Source organism: Glandiceps talaboti, chromosome 4, assembly GCF_964340395.1.
Source record: "Glandiceps talaboti chromosome 4, keGlaTala1.1, whole genome shotgun sequence".
NCBI lineage: Eukaryota > Metazoa > Hemichordata > Enteropneusta > Spengelidae > Glandiceps > Glandiceps talaboti.
In genome coordinates this window covers 20,797,895-20,818,955 of record NC_135552.1, presented here as the reverse complement: position 1 = coordinate 20,818,955, position 21,061 = coordinate 20,797,895, and the positions used below count along the sequence as shown (strand labels likewise).

Genomic DNA, 21,061 nt, shown 5'->3' with positions numbered 1-21,061 from the left:
TATACTTTTTAAACTTCAGCAACCCTGCCCCATCTGTGCACCCCCAGCCCTTAGACTTGGCCCCTGTCCCATTCTCACCACTTGGACTTCAAATAGTCATTTCTCCGAAGCCCTTGCAGTGAGAATAGGACAGGTACCCAATCAAATAAAACAACATCAGCCCACTATGTTGAATAATTACTTATATCATGTATATCCTAGTCTATTTCATTTGACCTTTGACATGCCATATAAGGAAGACATCAACAAACTGTCGTGTGTGCAAACATAGCAAACAGTTCTGTGTACATTAACTAACACAAAGCTCCCAGTAAAAGTGGAGTTCCAACTTGTTCATCATCTTGTATGTATTATAAGTTAGCAATATTATAAATCGGGAATAATATCAAGACTGAAGAAAACCAATATGTAAAAATAAAGAAAAACAACCCTGTTGTACATCTATGTAATAAATTCTACATGTTTTCACCTGAAACATACATGGTGACCCTATCACTATGGTGATGAGGGGTCAGAAGATTCATGAAAATTGTTCAAAATATTTTGTTGATGTAAATCATAAAAGATATGATTTATACAGTTGCACTTTTCAACACGGGTATACATTTCACTTTACCCCTCATCAAACTGACTGCACTGTACTGCTTATTTTGACTCTCAGTAACTATGGCGATTTAGTAACCTTGATATAAATTCTGACATTAGACAGACAGACCACATAAAGGAATTGTATACAAATTATATGAGTTTTACTGATCCACATATCCTTTGATGTGGTATATATCAAATCAGTGTATAATGTGGTATATATCAAATCAATGCATAATGTGGTATATATCAAATCAATGCATAATGTGGTATATATCAAATCAATGCATAATGTGGTATATATCAAATCAATGCATAATGTGGTATATATCAAATCAATGCATAATGTGGTATATATCAAATCAATGTATAATGTGGTATATATCAAATCAATGCATAATGTGGTATATATCAAATCAATGTATAATGTGGTATATATCAAATCAATGCATAATGTGGTATATATCAAATCAAAGCCTAATGTGGTATATATCAAATCAATGTATAATGTGGTATATATCAAATCAATGTATAATGTGGTATATATCAAATCAATGCATAATGTGGTATATATCAAATCAATGTATAATGTGGTATATATCAAATCAATGTATAATGTGGTATATATCAAATCAATGTATAATGTGGTATATATCAAATCAATGTATAATGTGGTATATATCAAATCAAAGCCTAATGTGGTATATATCAAATCAATGCATAATGTGGTATATATCAAATCAAAGCCTAATGTGGTATATATCAAATCAATGTATAATGTGGTATATATCAAATCAATGCATAATGTGGTATATATCAAATCAATGTATAATGTGGTATATATCAAATCAATGTATAATGTGGTATATATCAAATCAATGTATAATGTGGTATATATCAAATCAATGTATAATGTGGTATATATCAAATCAATGTATAATGTGGTATATATCAAATCAATGTATAATGTGGTATATATCAAATCAATGTATAATGTGGTATATATCAAATCAATGCATAATGTGGTATATATCAAATCAATGTATAATGTGGTATATATACCAAATCAATGCATAATGTGGTATCTCACATTCCATGACAATCACCATGGTATAATAACAAATACAGTGACTTGAAAAATACAACCACATGATTGGACCCTTGACATTTGACATGACTTATTAGTGTATTGATCCGCTAGTAACCTTTCAATATATCGTATTCCAGTTATTGAAAAAGATAAGAAAGTTGTATCGTTTGGCCACTAGTTATGCTAATCAGAGAAAATGTGAACCAAAAATGTGGATATGATAAGTTGAATACTGTAGCGTACTTTGGAATCATCCTTTTCCATCATTTCATGATTCAAGTTGTTTTTATATTGAATTACTATTGATAACAAAAACTCAATGACATTTCTTAGTTCAAATATTCATGATATTTAATCAAGTGTTTCCTTACATCCATTAATTGGACGTTTTCTTTACTACAGTGCTTTCAGTCGAAGTTTAAACACTGAACTACTGAAATATGTAGAGATACATTACCAAGTTGAACATAGGTTTGTGTCTTCATATAGTGTTTAATCAGGTCAGAGCAAAGATTTGCCACAATGAGTGCATCATTACTGATACCTTCAGTCATATAACAAATTTCAAATTTGGCACCCATTACATTTACCAAGGTTTGTTTGTTGTCTTATCACTCGGCATGTCTATAGCCATGATGACATCATCCAACAGAATGGGTTGCAAGCCTGTTAAATGGCATTATCAGAATAAAATTATTCAACTTTGCCACTGTGTAGACAATGTTGTGACTTCTATTATAACTAAATCTATGTCAGTACATTAGGGTAAGTTCAGTAATGTATCAATATGTTGCAGTACTATATCATTCATTCTTCGATTGGAAGCACTGTAAATTGCCATGCGATTGGCTTCATGACTAAAACCTTAGCTCTCAGCTTTTGTTATTATTTGGACACTTTAATGTGATGCTGCTTTGCCAAAGAGCTGCAAAGTGGTCCTTATGCTATAAACACAAAGCTTAACGAGAGTGTTTTAAACCAATTTTATAAATTTCTGAATAGTAAATGATCGAACAGAAACAAATCACTGAGAGACAGACTCATTTTGGAAGCAGACATGAACTGTACAACTGACAGTTTAAATAACAGTTGCATTAAGTTTTGTTTATATGTTTAATTTCTCTTTCCTCCATTCTTTCCCAAAACTAAGGAAGCACTATCAACATGATAAAGCTATAGACACTAACACCCTATTACGATAAACTTGACCTACTTAAAGTATTTGTACTCTACCACTAAGTATAACTATCCCAATGGCTGAATAATTTACACCCAATCTCATTAAAATCTGATGAGTGAACTTGGTGCGACGATTTGCCCATTTCCTACTTTTATTGTTGTTTGTTCTGTTTTTGTACAGTGAGTGCCTTGTACTTCTGACACAATACCATAGTTCTCAAACCATATCTCGTACTCAGGAGTAGCCAATCAGAATCTGTCTTACCATATAACACCCAACGTTCGAAATTAAACAAACACAACCACCAAACAATAACATTAACATCATTGTCTGTGATCAAGCTCTTTTTGAGAGCATTCTGAAGTACTGTACCCATATGTTTCGGCACATTACGCATTCTCATTCATTGAGTATGACAACTCCTATAGTATTGCATCAGGTGGAGCTACAAGGTGCTCACAGAACAAAAAAAGAACAAAGGGCAATAAAAGTAGGAGTTAATTAACAAATCTCGCCATGTTCACTACATCAGATTTTAATCAAATTGAATGTACACCTAATTACCTTTTACTACACTAATGTCACATCAGTACATCATTCCTACAACAAAACTCAATTTTCATTCAAAAGAACAAAATTATAACAAAAACAAAAACATCCAAAAATGCATGATTATCATTATGTTTCACTGAAACATAATTTGCCTGCTAAACTTTACTGTGTGGGATACACCAACTGTTTCCTTTACCCTGTATTGTGCTAGGCCTAAAATGTCACATTTGTGTTTGTGTTGTGTGTATTCATATAACTGTATATATTGTTGTATTCAAAGTATGTATTTACGTACTCTTCCTCATTATTTCCTGGAAAAATTATTTGCAGGAAATTAATTTTTTTTAAAACACCAAGCTAAATTCACTTCAGAGTTTGGTGCAATCAAGCAGTTTGACATTAGTAAATTGTATATTAATGGCTACAGACAAGACATCAGTAAATTGTATGGCTACAAACAAGATTCTGGAGTCTTGTATTTTTTTCTGTGCATGGTTACAGTTGCTCATACATGACAGTCTACAATATATTGCAATACTGTTTTACAAACAGAAACTAAAGAATTTCTAGGTTCTTAGGCTGAGTTGTAAACAAATGAAAACTGTGGTATTAAACATGATTTGAAGTCATTCAGAGATTTAGTCCTATGGAGGCAGTGTTCTCACCATTCTTTTGGCTGAATGAAACCAAGTATCACTAAACGATCTCAGCAAACATAGGGCAAGGGAAACATGATATATCCACAACAAAAATTATCAAGATAAAAAGAATTTTACTTTAAATACAAATATTTTAATAACTTAAACTTTCCCAAGACCACGAGTATTCATGGGAACTCTTTTGGCACTCAACTTAAAACGATTTTAAATATCCAAATATAAAATCTGGCCTCCCTAGCACAGATTACATTTACAAGTAGTCAACACTCTTGTATATTAATATAACTATCAATTCTCAATTTACAAGAAAAATAATATATTTCAGCCAAAAATAGCACTGTAAGCATAGTTTATGTACATGTAAATGCTTGCCCCATGCAACCCTACCTACAAAAAAACAATCCAGCTCAAAATATGTTCAAATATGGTCTTTGTGGGAAAAAAAGTACATAATTTGCATAAATTTGTTTTTGACACAACCATCTGTTGTTACAGATGTGAATAATAATAATGACAATTCAGTAATAAATTATGATATACCAATGTGTCAACCGGCTTCTTTCATACATATTTATATTGTCCTGACTGGTTTCAGCCAGTCTGTTCTGGTTCCAGTCGATCTATACTGGTTCAAATCAGTCTATGCAGGTTTCAGTCTCCATATACTGGTCAAAGCTAGTAATGTGTTGATTTAGCCATCTGTACTGGTTCCAGCCAGTCTGTACATGTTTAAGAGTATGCTGTTTTCACCCTGTCAAAGGTTTAAGGTCAACTCTCACTCTTTCATCAGAGCTGAGCATACCGACTGTGGGAAAGAATCCTCCCTGTGGTATCCTTACTTCACGTCTACCAACAGTTTTACCATTCCTTGTGAAAAATATCTAGAGGAAAGAAGGAAATCCCAATATTGTTAGAAATCATACGCATATTAAACAGTGGTTGTACTAGGTGGACATCGACCCTTTTAGTAGCACCTACCCTTCAGAAACAATAATTACCAATTTTCACATTGATTTTTCACGTAGTAAGCCACGATAAAATGGTTTTATCAATTAGAAATCCAAAATAAATACCAAATCCTCATCCACATGGCCATTTTAATGCTAGTCTCAAACTACTTTATACCAATACTTGTTTTGTTTCATATTATTTCTACACACAACTACATTTATCCTTTTAAAATTGTACTTTGTGGACATTCAGTTTGCTCAATGTGACATACTTTGCTTACCTGAACTTTAACCCCTTCCTCTTTACCATCTTGATACCATTCTTCATCTTCTGAACTACTGCTATCTAAGTATTCCTCTAACTCATACATTTCATTCACATGATCGTCGTCATGGTGATGCCTTAGTTCTGCAATTTCAGCCTTCTCATCATCACTTTCAACATCGCTATAACAACAGATTATATAATGTATATGTTAGAAAAATGCATTCATCACTATACAAACACAATACTGAAAACCTAACATGACTACTCACACTCACTAGGGTTGGTCATCAGATCAGTCACCATACATTCTTGCATTTCGACTAAATTTAAACTTAGCATTCTCTTTCCAACTATTACACAGTTTTTATACACATTTTCATTTTAACTATTGCTAATGCAAAGCATCTCTTGTCAACTGTTTCTTACCTTTCTACTTGGTAATCTCTGGGGAACATAATTCCACATCCCATTACATCACCTTTGTAACAACGAGGACCAAATGGATCACCTATTCCACTCCCTTTGAAGATTTTACCGTCATCTATAAAAGAGAAAAAAAAAGATGGAAAGATACAAATAATTCACTACGGTATACTTCATTTGACATTCAACATATTCTGGCAGAATGTGATAGAATTATTACACCTGTGGAATAGTTGCTATGGCTACCATGGAATAGTTGCTATGGCTACCGTGGAATAGTTGCTATAGCTACTGTGAATACAGTTGTATAAAGCTTGAAAGAAATCTTTACATGAATTCCTTTTGGAACTATTTTTTTGATCATGACTTCCTACTTACAACAATGTATAATTTACTTGGTGAACATCAAATCTGTGCAATCAGCTGACTCCTTGTAGTAACATCCCATAATAAACATCCACAACTTTGACATACCTGCATGATAGGCAATGGATCCTTTATTCCAGCCAGGATGCCTATATTTGGGATAATCCCTGTGAGCTAATCCTATCGCAATGTAACAATTTTTTCCAGGATCTACAATTTCTATTTCAAAGTAGTGATTTGTTGGTGACAACGGTTTCCTGGCTTGAGCCAATCCGACATCAGCAATACTTCTCCCCCTGCCAACGTATTCTAACAGCTGTAAAATACAGGTACTTGTATAATTACAATGCATACACGTCATCAATGTTACTGGTACTACAGATGAATTTAACAAAGTTTTTGTATTTGTTCACTAATTGTTTGTCAACCTTACTTATAAAGAAGATGTTTCAATGAACCATTATTAATCAGCCAATGAGAATTTACAGTGACTAGTTCTTGACAAATGAGAACTTGGCGTTGCTAGTTATCAACATCATGAAAATTTCAAAGGGTTAGAACTCAGCCAGTGAGAACTTTTTAGTGCTTAATAATCAGCCAAAGAGAAGTTACAGTTGCCAGTAAACAGACAATGAGAAGTCACAGTTGCTATTGATCAGCCAATGAGAAGATACAGTGGCCAGTAATCAGCCAATGAGAAGATACAGTGGCTAGTAATTAGCCAATGAGTAGATAGAATGGCTAGTAATCAGCCTATGAGAAGATACAGTGGATAGTAATCAGCCAAGCATATAAGAAGTTACAAAACAAAAGCTATTAATTAACCAATGAGAACTTACCTGTCCATTGGCTCGTACGTCATGTAGCCTGGCCCATTCATCTTCACTGCTGTCAATCATCATGTCTTCTTCAATATTCACCCAATCAGCATCAAGGTGTAGGCGGACTTCTTCCCCTACTGAATGCATTCCAATAGCAGGAAATAAACCAGTTGCTGGCATAGGTGTCATCATGGTACCAAGCTGTAATAGAAAAAAATTTATATGAACTATAGGTGTCTTATCATGTATTAAAACTAAAACCTACATCCACCAGCTTTATAGGATACGTGCACCTTATTATTGTCGATGTGTGTGCTAAATTATATTGAATTTGAAGCTTGCATTCTTAAGAGTCTGAGATAGCCTCATTGCCTATACTCATTAATTATGTAAATACAACATTAATATTCATGGGATATGTAATACTAAAACATACTACATACTAGGTAAACCTACATACTGTATCCATATATACTAGGTATAACTACATACTGTGTCCATACATACATAAATTTGTATTGTTAACCTTTGACCTACCTCTTTGCCATTCCTTGTAAAGAATACAGGTACTTGCTGTCGTATACCTTCCTCATATTCTATCTGATCAAACTTAATTCCACAACCAATTTTATCACCACTGTGACATTTGGGACCAAACGGCCTCCCATGACCATCTCTGCCATGACCATTGGGTTTGAACAATCTACATAGACAGACAAAGATAACATGAGATGTGAACCATCCTATGCACTGCATGGTGTTTTCTAATATATGATGTCACAGGATTGTTCGCAGTACACAGTGTGGTACTATAGAGAGGATGATTCATGGCTGACCAATACAGATTCTGAATCATGTCCATCTGTGGTGTACTTTTACTGAATATTAATGACTTTTACTCCTGGGTAAGAAAAATCTTCAATTTATAATTAGCATAACTTCATATCGGTTTCTATGATTTGGAATGAATCACAAACGCCTGAAGTCATACTGTGTGTTAGGTACGTGTCACATCAACATGATAAGGTTAACAGGTTGCTTGTTACCATGGTGATGTTTCTACGCTTCTTGACTCATCAAGGGGATTGCATAATTTGAGCACCAAGTATTGTATAACAGTCCTTCAGTCCTTTTATTTACACCTTTTTGTATTGAACAACACAATGAAACCACCATTTTCTATACTTCTGCTTATTTTTGAGAAAATGACTGTGGAGACATACAAAAATACTGAAACCTGACCATGACTCATATAGCTATTATTAAACAGATAACTGTTGAATGTACATATTATTTATACTTCAGATAGTTTATATTATATATGTGTGTGTGTGCATGTGTGTATGTATATAATGTATTTATGTATGTATTTATGTGTGTAGGCATACATACATACATGTATGTATGTATGTATGTATGTATGTATGTATGTATGTATGTATGTATGTATGTGTGTGTGTGTGTGTGTGTGTGTGTGTGTATGTATGTATGTATGTATGTATGTATGTATGTATGTATGTATGTATGTATGTATGTATGTGTGTATGCACGCATGCATGTATATCTTGAAATGGACATGGTCCTAGACTAGGAGAATGCATTTAAAGTGTTTTGAAATGGACATGGTCCAAGGCTTAGTATGTACATAATTGTACAACACTTACTTTCCATCATCTGCATGGTATCCTATAGAGTCAGCAACCCAGCCAGGTTGTCTTTCTAATTTGTAATCTTTGTGTACTAGTCCAACACCGATTGTACCTAATTCACCGGTGTCTATCAATTCTACCTGTAAATAATAATATCAAATGATTCTTTGATTAAAAATAAACATTCAGCACATTTGTAATCTCCATGTATTAAGTGAGCTGTAACCCTACACAGTGTGCTTCTAAAGTCAGTCTCTTCGCAAGTAAAAAATAAGGAAGAGCTCTGATCCATTTTTGTTTAAATACATACATTTCTACTCATATCTTTTCAGTATTGTTTGATACCTCCAACAATACTGATGATGAGAAGTCGGTAATAACAGAATTACGCTCTATAATTGGGGGACCTGGTAGGATAGAGGTTGCAATGTGAATGCTTTAATCCTATGTGCTTATAAAGGCTGCAATGGATTGTATGCTCCCCTGGGAGTTGAGGAAATATAAAGGGCCGTTGTATCACTATAGATCCATGCCAGGGGTAATAATGATATAGCGCTTCGAGCACAAAGTGGGAAGTGCTATATAAAAACCAACATTATTATTATTATAATTAATTAATTTTCTAAGAATTGTTTTAATTTGTAAGTAGAAAGTTTCATTTATACTTTGTGGCCAGCATCACCATTAGCTGTAAAGATCATACACATTGAATATCATTGATTGGTATTAGTTAAACAAAATTTATGGTTCACTTCATGACATCAAAAATCGGGTGGTATCTTTGAAAGCCACAGTCTTCTGATTGCAACAATGACATAATTTCTTAGAGGATTACGAAATTTTGGTTGTAGGAAGTACAGGAAAGTATAATTTTAGAAAGATTTATTGAGTAAACAGATAGTTAACTTGAGGTATTCCATTTCTCTGGTTATGGTTTGTGGAATTACTTGGTCCTAGAAATCCATGTTTAATATTTTACCCTGTTTTACATATTATCGGTAGAATATTTCAATGTCATCACCAAATACATCAATAGTATCAATAACTTATTACAATCTGAAATAAATCCCACGTCACTAGTATCTATGTCACATACATGTAGTGTGTCTCCAGTGAACAGCTGTTCATATTGTAATATTCATAATCTTGACATCTTTAAAACTGAATACAGCTATGTTTGATCCCTTTTCAAGGATAGTGTAAGCTAGTGTAAGTACAAATCACTGTTTACGTATATAGTACTAGTATGTACAGTGTATGTACATATCACTGTTTATGTATATAGTACTAGTATGTACAGTGTTTGTACAAATCACTGTTTACGTATATAGTACTAGTATGTACAGTGTATGTACATATCACTGTTTATGTATATAGTACTACTATGTACAGTGTAGGTACATATCACTGTTTACGTATATAGTACTAGTATGTACAGTGTAGGTACAAATCACTGTTTATGTATATAGTACTAGTATGTACAGTGTAGGTACAAATTGCTGTTTACGTATATAGTACTAGTATGTACAATGTAGGTACATATCACTGTTTGTGTATATAGTACTAATATGTACAATGTAGGTACATATCACTGTTTATGTATATAGTACTAGTATGTACAGTGTTTGTACAAATCACTGTTTACGTATATAGTACTAGTATGTACAGTGTATGTACATATCACTGTTTATGTATATAGTACTAGTATGTACAGTGTATGTAAAAATCACTGTTTACGTATATAGTACTAGTATGTACAGTGTAGGTACATATCACTGTTTACGTATATAGTACTAGCATGTACATATGACTGTTTGTGTAGTTACATGTACATGAAAGACTGACAGAAATGATCAGTAAAATTGTTGTTTGCAAACATACATGTCCAATTTCACAAATTCATTGTCCCTTAACAGGTTTTCTCTAACATCATTCTAAAGAACAATGCTGTCTGTTTAATAATAGGATTATTCAAATTTCCTGTCACTGAAATTGAATTTTGATTAGAAGATTTATGGATACAAATGTATGTCAGAACATTATTATTATTAATTCCTAAATAAACACACTTTTACTAATACGTTCATTTGTTAAAAGCCTAAATATTGTCACATCTTCACAGCATTTAGTGGTGAATGTGATTTACTCTAACACCAGGGTATACTGATTGCTACCACTGTGTATGTAATCAACTGTCGAACTGATCAAATCAACTTCCAACTGCCACCACTAATAACTTCCCATTGTAATTCCATTTCACTAACAACCACCAACAAATTGATCAATGTGAATTTCCTCCCAGACACTGTGCCTGAATACATCAACATGGCAATGTTTATAATGAGGAATACTCTTCTCTGTGTAAGCCCACAGTGGTTAGCCTCATTCGTCATCTAAATTCAGAGTTTTGGGGGACATTTTTCTCTAACAAGGATACAGTCACTACCATTTCACTGAAATTTGTACCATTTAAATTCTCAGCATGAAACATTCAAATGTGAACATGTTCATTTAAATGTTGACATTTCAAAATGTCTTTTTTGGTCTGATAATGGGTAGAGAATGTAAACATACATACCCAGTATGTACAAAGTATTGATTGAATGAAATGTAATGCTAGGAGATAAAATAACTCTTAATGTATATATCAAAGTGTTGTTCACATACAGCATATCATGAGTATTTTATGTATTATATCACTATGTCAGTACAATATACATCTAGATGGTATAAATATTTCATAACTAAACAAACTATGCAGCTGTGTAAGGCATCCATAATGCAGTAACTAAATCGCATCAAGTCTTCTATTTAGTATCACAGATTGGAATAAGTTGTTCGTACTTTCAAGCTAAAAAAATCCAGGTATATATTTTCTGTCACTTTCCATCTGAGTGAGAGTCATGCATTATGCATCGACTTCATTTCAAAAACTGTAAATAGAGTGAATTGGATCCCGACTACATCAGATTTTAATCACATTGGAATTGACTGTGAGTACTTTAGAGGGATATAAAAACTAACGGTGTCTCTTTTCATCATACACGCTTCCAGAATGCATCAATTACATTCCAAATGAAACACAGTATACATGTATTCTGACTTGGCCAAGCTTTACCAGAATATGTACCGGTACATATGGAAATGTATGCATACCTTGTACATACCAATCATTGACTAAAACACCAGCGTCTAATGGCTAATCTTCACTCACAAGTCTTGTTTGAAAAAAAATTAGTCTAGTCTTACTTTTCAGTTAATTATGACTACTTGTTCTATCTTTTTACATAATTTAGTAATTTGGGATTATTTTCATAAATATAAAGGTCTGACATTTAAGTTGAAATATGCCAAAAAGTTTGCATACTGATAAACCCCAAATTATGTTAAGACAGGGTTTTCAGTAAATTTCATCCATTACTTCTAACTAATGCAATTCCAGGCCTAATTTGCACATTTTGTTGGGATTTTTTTTTCAGTGCATTGACCTTTGACCCTAATTCAATATTTGAAATATGATTATCTGCAAACAGTGAATTTGATTTAAAAAAAAAAAATTTGTACCAAATAAAATAGTTAATTGTGTTCCTTTCCTGAATCATTCATTATATGAATTTGGAATACATTTACATTCATACGAATAACTTGTTTCTAATAAACATGACAGGGGAAGTAAAAAATGTCAAATAAAAACTTATTGCTGTCATGTACTCCCAAACCTGCATGGAACACTGTAAAATTATGTGTGATTGTGTGTGTATATATGTGTCGTCTGTATAAAAAGAAAACCACTGGGAGCAATTTCCAGCACAGACAAAAAAAAACCCACCTTATTGCTATCAAGAATATGACAAATTATTGATATCACTACTTTTTATTTTGAAATTGAATGAAATTGAGAGATTTGAATTTTGAAATAGTTAGCCTGATTATGACAGAGACATGTACATATGGGTGGTATTCGTTGATCTAATTATCTACTAGTCTAAGAGGCAAGTTAACATCGACATGATATGCTATACAGCTCAGAAATGAAATTTGTTGCCAGCTTTATACACTTTTATTGCAATTTTATTTAGGTGCACTGACCTGGAAAAAATACTTGCTGATATCAATCTATATGCAAGATATGTGATTCTACTTTCATTACCTGAGGAATTTGTCAAATTCCACCTCTTGTAAAATCATGATAAAGGGGTAAAATATCGACGACAAAAAAAAGAATTTTGTAGTTCAATATTATGTAATGCTTGAAGTTGTAAATCTCTGAATCAAATCATATCACTCAATCAAATCAAATCATTAAACAAAAATAGGAAGTTTGTGTTCCATTTTCCATCCAAATGAAATTACTCGATGTTTTAATTTGTAAGTTCTTACCTCATAGTAGCTGTGGTCTGGTGTTAAAGGTTCTGCGGCAATGTACAAACCAACACGGCGTAAATGATCCGGAACATAGCTAAGAATATCACCTTCAACTAAGATTCTTTCACTGCGTACTTTATCAGGTTGATGTTCATGTTCCATGGGGTCGATTCGTCTACGTCCTACATGTATTCTACGTACACCGATATTGCCACCATTTCGAACTTGCAGTACTAAACCATTGCCTAAGTCCATGCCTGTTAGGATGAAAAGAAAAATCAAGAATGTTATCTTGACGCTTTTACTGCCAGCTTTATCGTGTTTGACATGCAGTGTATATGAAGGTAGATTTCCCTAGGGAGTACGCTCTGCATCACTCAGACATTCAGCACACTCAACGTCTTACATTGCATTAGAGTTTACACAATAGTGCATTATACAATTCTCATCACCTGTCAATCATGTCTTCATCATTGCCATCAATTTATAAAACCTCTTTCCTCCCAAGTCTTTTTACTGTAAGCTATTAAAAGAGGTACATGTCGATGAAAAAGAACTATTAATGTGTTTCTTTATCTCATTCTTAGAATATAAGGCAAAGAAGCAGTAAAGTAGAAAGTAAGTTATAAAATAGGGCAGCCTTAGGAGCAGACACAAACTAGAGGATTATGGTATTAATGATAACAAACCAAATACTATAAACCTAGATATTTTCGCTACTACAAAATTTTACGATTTTACAGTCTTCAGCTAGTTCTCAAAGACGTATTTTCACTAATTGCCAGACTGGTACATTGTATTCATATACAAGAAGGCATTTTAGTCACTATTTGTTTGTGCATCTTTGTTTACCAGTGAAATATTAAGTGAAAATAAGTCTCAAGCAAAAATTTTCATATCAGTAGACTCTAGATTATGGTTAGTGCTCTCTATTCTTCAGCTAAGACAAAAATTATAATAATTCAAAATATAGACTAATTTTCCGAAATGTTTTTGAAATATTTACAAAAATATTCATTGTTGTTGAAATATTTTGTTGTGAGTCAAAATGTTAATGTAAACACTCAGTGAGTTGCAAGTAACAATGTAGTAAGTTAGATAGGGGAACACCAAATTACGATGTCACAAGAAATTGCTACTGGCCATGTCAAATCAATTAAGAGGAGAAACTGTAAACAGACATTTAAATAGTGCAGGCAACTTGTATTGAAGATCTCAAATCAAATCAAATAAACATGCCATGAGAATTGTGGGATATGTAATAATGTACACAAACTACAAATAAATATATAAACTCTTATACCATGCACGAGCCATTTTGAACAAAAAATATGGAATGTATAATCTAGTCATTCCATGTCATGACATTGTGCATCTATTTCACAACAACGCGTGTCTACATTGATTCTACTCAGTTTGAAATACATGTATGAGTCAAAATGCTCAAAATTGCCATTACTTTCCCCAATTGTTCTTTGACATATACTGGAGCTGGTATATGTTATTTGCCAATATTTTTCTACATTCAGCCAGAAAATACTCATAACCTAAAGGTTGTCACTACGAGTCGATACAAAACCCCCATAGGTCACTCATATTTTCCTTGCCTGAATGACGAAAAATATTGGGCAATAACATCTAATTATGTGGAATCAGCACAAAATATTGGAATTTATTCACATGAAAATTACTGCAAATATTGGAAGTTGAATTAATAGTATGTATTATGTATTATGCTAGTTAGATTTGACCACACATCAACTTATCAAACAATGATATTGGATCACTCATTGGCACAGCTGAAAAGGTCTCAGCAAAAATTAAAGCATATTGGCATCATTATCCAAAAAACCTTCTGGGGAGAACACTGGAACTTAAAAACTAGTTACATGTAATAATAAACTGTGTTAATTTTGTAATATTGCATACATCAAACAATGTCAGTCTCAGCAGATGAAATGAGAGAATACAGTACTAACAGAAGACACGGTATACTCACACAGAATTAGAACTCACTGTATACAAACTACTAGTCTGGATGCCAATGTGGTCTGTAACTAAACCACTGTGAACGCGTAACGGAAGTGTAAATCGTAACGATACCGTATAGGAACTAGACTAGCAAACTACATGTACATCCAATGGCTATCAGATTGTTACTGGGTATATACCCTATGTACACAGTTAGTTAGGAATGAATGTACAATACTGTATGTACTTGACGTGTACAAGCACAGCTTTCATGTATAGATACATTAGACATCCATTAAATTGTCATTGCAACATGATATTAGAAAGCCATAAGAGTATGAAGACCAGCTGCCAACTGCATTTCCACTCCATTAACCACATATCTTTGACAAGTCTTGCTACTTGAACAGACTACTCTGAAATCACCATAGCGCGTCTACACAACTACATTTGTAAATACTTTCATTTTTATAAATACCACATTTGGAAATACTGATATTAAGTTTTACAGCATTTTATGATATTTATATTAGACCTAAAAAATTATTTGGTTCCGGTTACCTGATCCCCACCTAGTTTTTCATTGCCGACCCTAAACTTTTTTTCACATATTCAAGAAAAAAAACTTAAATTGTGAAAATTGTGACGTCTCACGAGAAATACTGGATGCGGAAACTGACATCAACTTAAAAAGACAGTAGAAAACTGTTCTTCCAATCTGTAATGGCTGTGCATATGACGGGAAGAAACCATGTGGAAAACAACGGAAAACATAACTACCTGAACTAGACATGGAAAAAATCCAAAAAAATCTACGATTCTAGGTGAAATCACAAACTATCTTTTAGGCCTAATAGATTGTTAAGAATTCAAAATGCTCTGGAAAACATCTTGTTACTATAATTATGTTTTAATATTCATAAAGGATATACATATATTTATGATCATAATACATCTAGTAACAAACTCTGGTTATACATGTATAGACTGAATGCTGAGATAAAATATTGACACTCGTCACCACAGTACATACCTATATTCAGTACAGGAAACTGAAGTTCAATGTGTTTATACATTCTACACACATATATCACATAAATCAAGTTGAGATGTCATGAACATCTGGTTGCATATCCTAAAACCATCAATCATTATTTACCACAAATTGAAAGTTATTACGATTACTCTGGTGCAATGGTATTAAATGTAATATGTTACACGTACTCTGGTTACATACCAAAGTAGCCATCACACAGCAAGAGTTCAACTGCACTATTGCATTTTGAATTCCATGCACGTTTATTGTTGAAATAAATACTGAGCAATAATCACCAAAGTTTATTGGCAGTATTTGTTCACTGCATACATACAGAATTACAAAGATGTTGGGATTAACTCCAGTACTTTCATAACATTACATTTAGCCTGGGTGACATTTATTTCCAAGTTCATAGTTTTGGTGGCACTTAATACTGCATCAATAAGATCTGTCAATCTTCATGGGGTATGATGATTATGGCAAATACTATATTGCACAAGAATGTACAAGTGCATTTTGTGATCAATGAAAATTTCAACTCATTCAGTCAAATATTTGTGCAAAACAAATCCCACATCTTGTATTGGTATTTCATATCACTAGATTTACTTGTTGTAGATCTAAGAATTGGATATCATTATGAGAGGGAAGGCTTTCAGATAGTTAAAGGGTTAATTTTCAATCCTGGGTTAGTGTCTCAACACTTCCCATCTTGTATCAAGCTAACATTTTCATGAATACAATCTCCATGAAAACGTTGGCTTGCTACATGTGGGGAAGTGTCGTCTTTCCTGTGTATATTATTCATAATACCATAGTCCAACATTAGGAGATAAAAAATCTGTGATACATGTACTCTCTGAAATGGCAGTTTCATAGGTTCTCTAGTATGAGCCCTGTGTTACATGGTCAAAGTATAGACCTCGTTGGTGGAGGGGCTAATGTCAAAGCCATCTGGCATCATCTGACCCCTTTTTATACGCACAGATTAGACCTTTAAAGCAAATGTTGTCACATGTAAATTACACAACAGTGGAAACCTTTTAATACACACACACACCATCAGTATTTGACAGACTGTAAATGAAACACAACCTACAGACAAGACTAAATGGACAAGTCACATACAACAAACACATAAACACTCTTGTGGAACATCGTCACAACCAACAAACAGACACCCCTTGTTTATTAAACTTGTACATATATATGTTTTGTATGTATAGTACCATTGTTATAGACTTTACATGTAAATGAAGAATGGAAAAAAATATATGAAAATAACAAATTACTGTATCATGCTGCAACACAAATTGTTCAGTCTAGGAAACTTTGGTTACATTAGATTAGAAAGTACATTGTATTGTTTTCTTCTGCTGCAAATTTTGGTGGAAGCAACCATAATGATTTCATTAATTTACATGTGATTTGTGCTTTAGTTTTCTTTTCTTGCTATTTTCTTGTTGTTGTTGTTGTTGTTGTTGTTGTTGTTGTTATTATTATTATTATTATTATTATTATTATTATTATTATTATTATTATTATTATATACATGGAATAAATAAATCAGTTGAGATAACTGAAGCTGTAACAGCAATGAACGATGGGTAGTATTCAGCTGCTTGTAATTGATTTCCATTGGTACTGAAATTAAAATGACACCACATGGCATGTCACAGTCAAATCCAGATAATACCGTAGGATTTTTACTCTTTTTAGACCACAAAACACACATAGTACAAAGTATTTTATAAGTGAGTCTATCAATCACTTCTCATAACTTAGATTGGTTTCCTCATCTGTAACATTACAGGCACTTGGATGCTGGAGTTGCCATGACGATGCTACACAGTGAAAACACTATTCTTTGAGAATCAGATTACTGATGCCTCAGTCTATCAATGGATACATATTATTATTGATGTGATGTGATTGGACAGTAGTGGCATCATTTGTTGTACTGTCTACTCTACATTCTGACCTACACTGGTATACAATACTAGGTGTATATAACTTGATTGGCACAAGTGATATTACAAAAGAACACAAATTCAGAATGACTTGAAGACAGCATACATGTAGTACAGCATGAGTGTTGAAAATTGGAACTATTCATGCAGAAATTTTACACTGTCAAATCGAGTGTATCATGCACCATTTTACCCTCATATTGAGACCACAGCTAATCAGTACACATAGCCTGGATATTGGATATCCACTGCTGTCAATCATCTCATAATAAAGACCATGGCTAATCAACTGTATATAGCATTGATATTGGATATCCACTGCTGTCAATCATCTCATAATAAATATACCTATATGCAGTTGTAAGAACTTACCCTAGTACTGATAAATCTATATGCAGCTACTGAGCTAGGTTTAAGGGTTATGGTTGACCAAACTTACCCTAGTACATGTACAAAGGTACATGTTTATGGCACTTGGCATGTACATGCATGCTGCTATGTACATACCTTGTTATTAATAATATTATTCATGTAGGTTTGGTGGACTGCTATATTTAGAAACAATGATATTAATTTACTGCTACCTTCCTAATTGCTGCTATTTCTGGCTTCTGTACCCTATCAGTCGTGTACAGTGAGGAAAGCCTGATAACCTCAGAGCTACAGACACAAACAAACACTCTGCTGTCCAAACCAACACTTTATTCACAATTTTATACTAATTCAACAGATATCTGCTTGTTTATCATACTTTAATATCAGATGCCATCTCATACTCATGTTTTGTATTGTGAATATGATAATTGCTTTTCTCTCTCTCTCTCTCTCTATATATATATATATATATATATACATACATATATACAAACATTATATATATATACACATTATATATATATATATATATATATATATATATATATATATATATATATATATATATATATATATATATATATATAATGTATATACATCATTTACAAACACACATATATACACACATATACATATTCATAATTTAGCTTCATCTATTTATAATTACAGAGTGTACTTAAATTGGCCAATTCAGATAATGAGCATTCATTTCAAATTTAAGACATTCTAGTTTAATATCAAATTTCAAATGCTAAACCTAAATTTGTTTGCATATCCAAGATATCCTACATGTAGTTATAAATAAAGTTAGTGCATGATTAAAATATTACAGCATAGATCCTACACATATGGGTCTATAATTACAGTAACTCTAGGTGAGATAGATATGAATTGTCTGTTTCTTCAGAAATATTACAACTGATATTTTCAAAGAAAGCAACATATAAAAGGTTTTTCCTACTGTTTCTATCATACATGTATTCTTTAATGATAGGTACACGTTTAGGTGCAAAGTGTATTTGTTACTAAGTGATCTATGATTAAGCCAATATATACCACATGTATACTTCTAGGTAATTCAATTTACATTTAATTGTGAAATTATCTTAACCACGTCCATTTCCAAACACAGTGTGTATGATATAGATGAAAGACAAATATTATACCGAGTTAATTTTTACAGTTGGTGAGAAAATCATTCAGACTTTGTCTAATCAGGAAAATATTTGCTCCTTTAAATTGCAGTGTTAACTGTTCACGCTTCCTTTTCTCCAGTCTGACAAATTCATCATTGTTAGCACCCCATCAATCATTTGTTAAACACAAGTTGTCAAAGCAATTTACACAATGACACATCTGTATGTTGGTGGTTGTCTGAGATGTCAACTTAATTGTTGTTGTTGTTGTTGTTGTTGTCTCTCTTAAATTTCAACTAAACTGTTGATGTTTACTAATTACACAATTCAGCAGAGTAAAATAAAACGGTGGAAAGTCACTGTTGTAAGTTGTTATCATAAACACCTGAGCTGCGCAAGCCAACTGATCATTTGACAAAAAATCTACTGAGCTATAAGTCTTTTGAATTTATAATCATGTTTAAATTTTTAGTGTCAATCACAAATGTAGATGAAGCCAGACCAATCAAGATTTGTGATTCAACAGACTATACAAGGTATGGTTTTATCAACCATACTTAGTAATTATCACGTTTTTCTGTTGATTTTATCATAGATGGTGGACATAAATAATAATGTCTATGATTTTGCTAAGCTTTAAGTTTTTCTTACACAGTCTTATACCATCATTTCATGTTACACCAGCTCACGAAAATAATCAACACTTTTCTTGCAATGGCTGTAGTTTGCATCAAATTCTAAATTATTGTCCACAACTATGATTTTTAGTGAATCTCCTAATTCAGGATATTTATGGTTAGCCACTGTTTTAATTCAAGACAATGAGAATTTATTGTCTGTGCATTATACCGTGTAAACTAATACGTACTGTGGCATTACAACATATTGCTGCAATGCTAGATTCTCCCCCCCCCTGTTAACTTAAATGTAAACATACACACATTTCAGTATTTACACGTGTTATTTCCACACTTTTTCCACACTCTATTCAGGTTAAGTGATAGTTCAGCCAGCGATAGGACGATGTTAGCATTTCTTTATCGAAAATATGGTGGAACAAGTTGATTTTTTAACACTATTTTTAGCATCTTGTGAAATGGGGTGTGTACAATTGTATTCGTCGGCTTCGAAACCTCGACTCTTTTCGGACACGATCTTTAATTTTCTATGTGACTAAACATTCCTACATACAACTCGAATGAATCACGGTCACCCAAAGCAACTAAACACCAAAACAACACCTTGCATGATTGCATCACAGTGTACCGTCTTCTCGCACATATTATTGACAACACACTCACGTTCCACACACTTCCGGGTTGGAATATTTACATATTGGACATAAAACACTCGTTCCCGTTCCTTACGCAAGTACAACACAACATGACTTATCATACCGACCACTAGCATGACTAACGTGAACATGTAAACACCAGCAACGTACCGCAGCAATAGATTCCGCTATAATAACCTGTCTTCACATGAGAGATGCGATGATTTTCCAGCACCTCACGTCGTCGTCGCTAGCCAGAGTGAGCATGCGTAGTAAAACTACTCTACTCTCGTCATTGACGAGATAAAGTTGAGACTGGAAATTTAATATATATATCTTTTCACGACCTTAAACTTACGTTAAATGTGTGAACTTAGAGTGTATGT

At 33.1% G+C, this 21,061-nt stretch overlaps 1 protein-coding gene across 1 annotated transcript; it reads right to left on the bottom strand.

Moving 5' to 3' along the window:
* Window positions 1-1,509: 1,509 nt before the first annotated feature.
* LOC144433646 (SPRY domain-containing protein 3-like) lies at window positions 1,510-20,922 on the bottom strand. Its single transcript, XM_078121990.1, has 9 exons — window positions 20,847-20,922; window positions 12,927-13,168; window positions 8,562-8,686; window positions 7,435-7,600; window positions 6,916-7,098; window positions 6,185-6,392; window positions 5,714-5,828; window positions 5,301-5,466; window positions 1,510-4,950 (listed from the first exon to the last, which is right to left on the bottom strand). The coding sequence occupies exons 2-9, from the start codon at window positions 13,164-13,166 to the stop codon at window positions 4,816-4,818; spliced, it is 1,338 nt and encodes a 445-aa protein (XP_077978116.1). The 5' UTR covers window positions 13,167-13,168; window positions 20,847-20,922; the 3' UTR covers window positions 1,510-4,815.
* Window positions 20,923-21,061: the final 139 nt, after the last annotated feature.

Bases quoted from the DNA above. Each gene is read 5' to 3' on its own strand.
- LOC144433646 (XM_078121990.1), bottom strand. From the start codon at position 13,166: ATGGACTTAGGCAATGGTTTAGTACTGCAAGTTCGAAATGGTGGCAAT. The intron at 6,393-6,915 runs GTAAGTTCTCAT...TGTATTTTACAG, and splicing joins ACGTACGAGCCAATGGACAG to CTGTTAGAATACGTTGGCAG. The intron at 5,467-5,713 runs GTAAGAAACAGT...CTGTTGTTATAG, and splicing joins AGAGATTACCAAGTAGAAAG to CGATGTTGAAAGTGATGATG.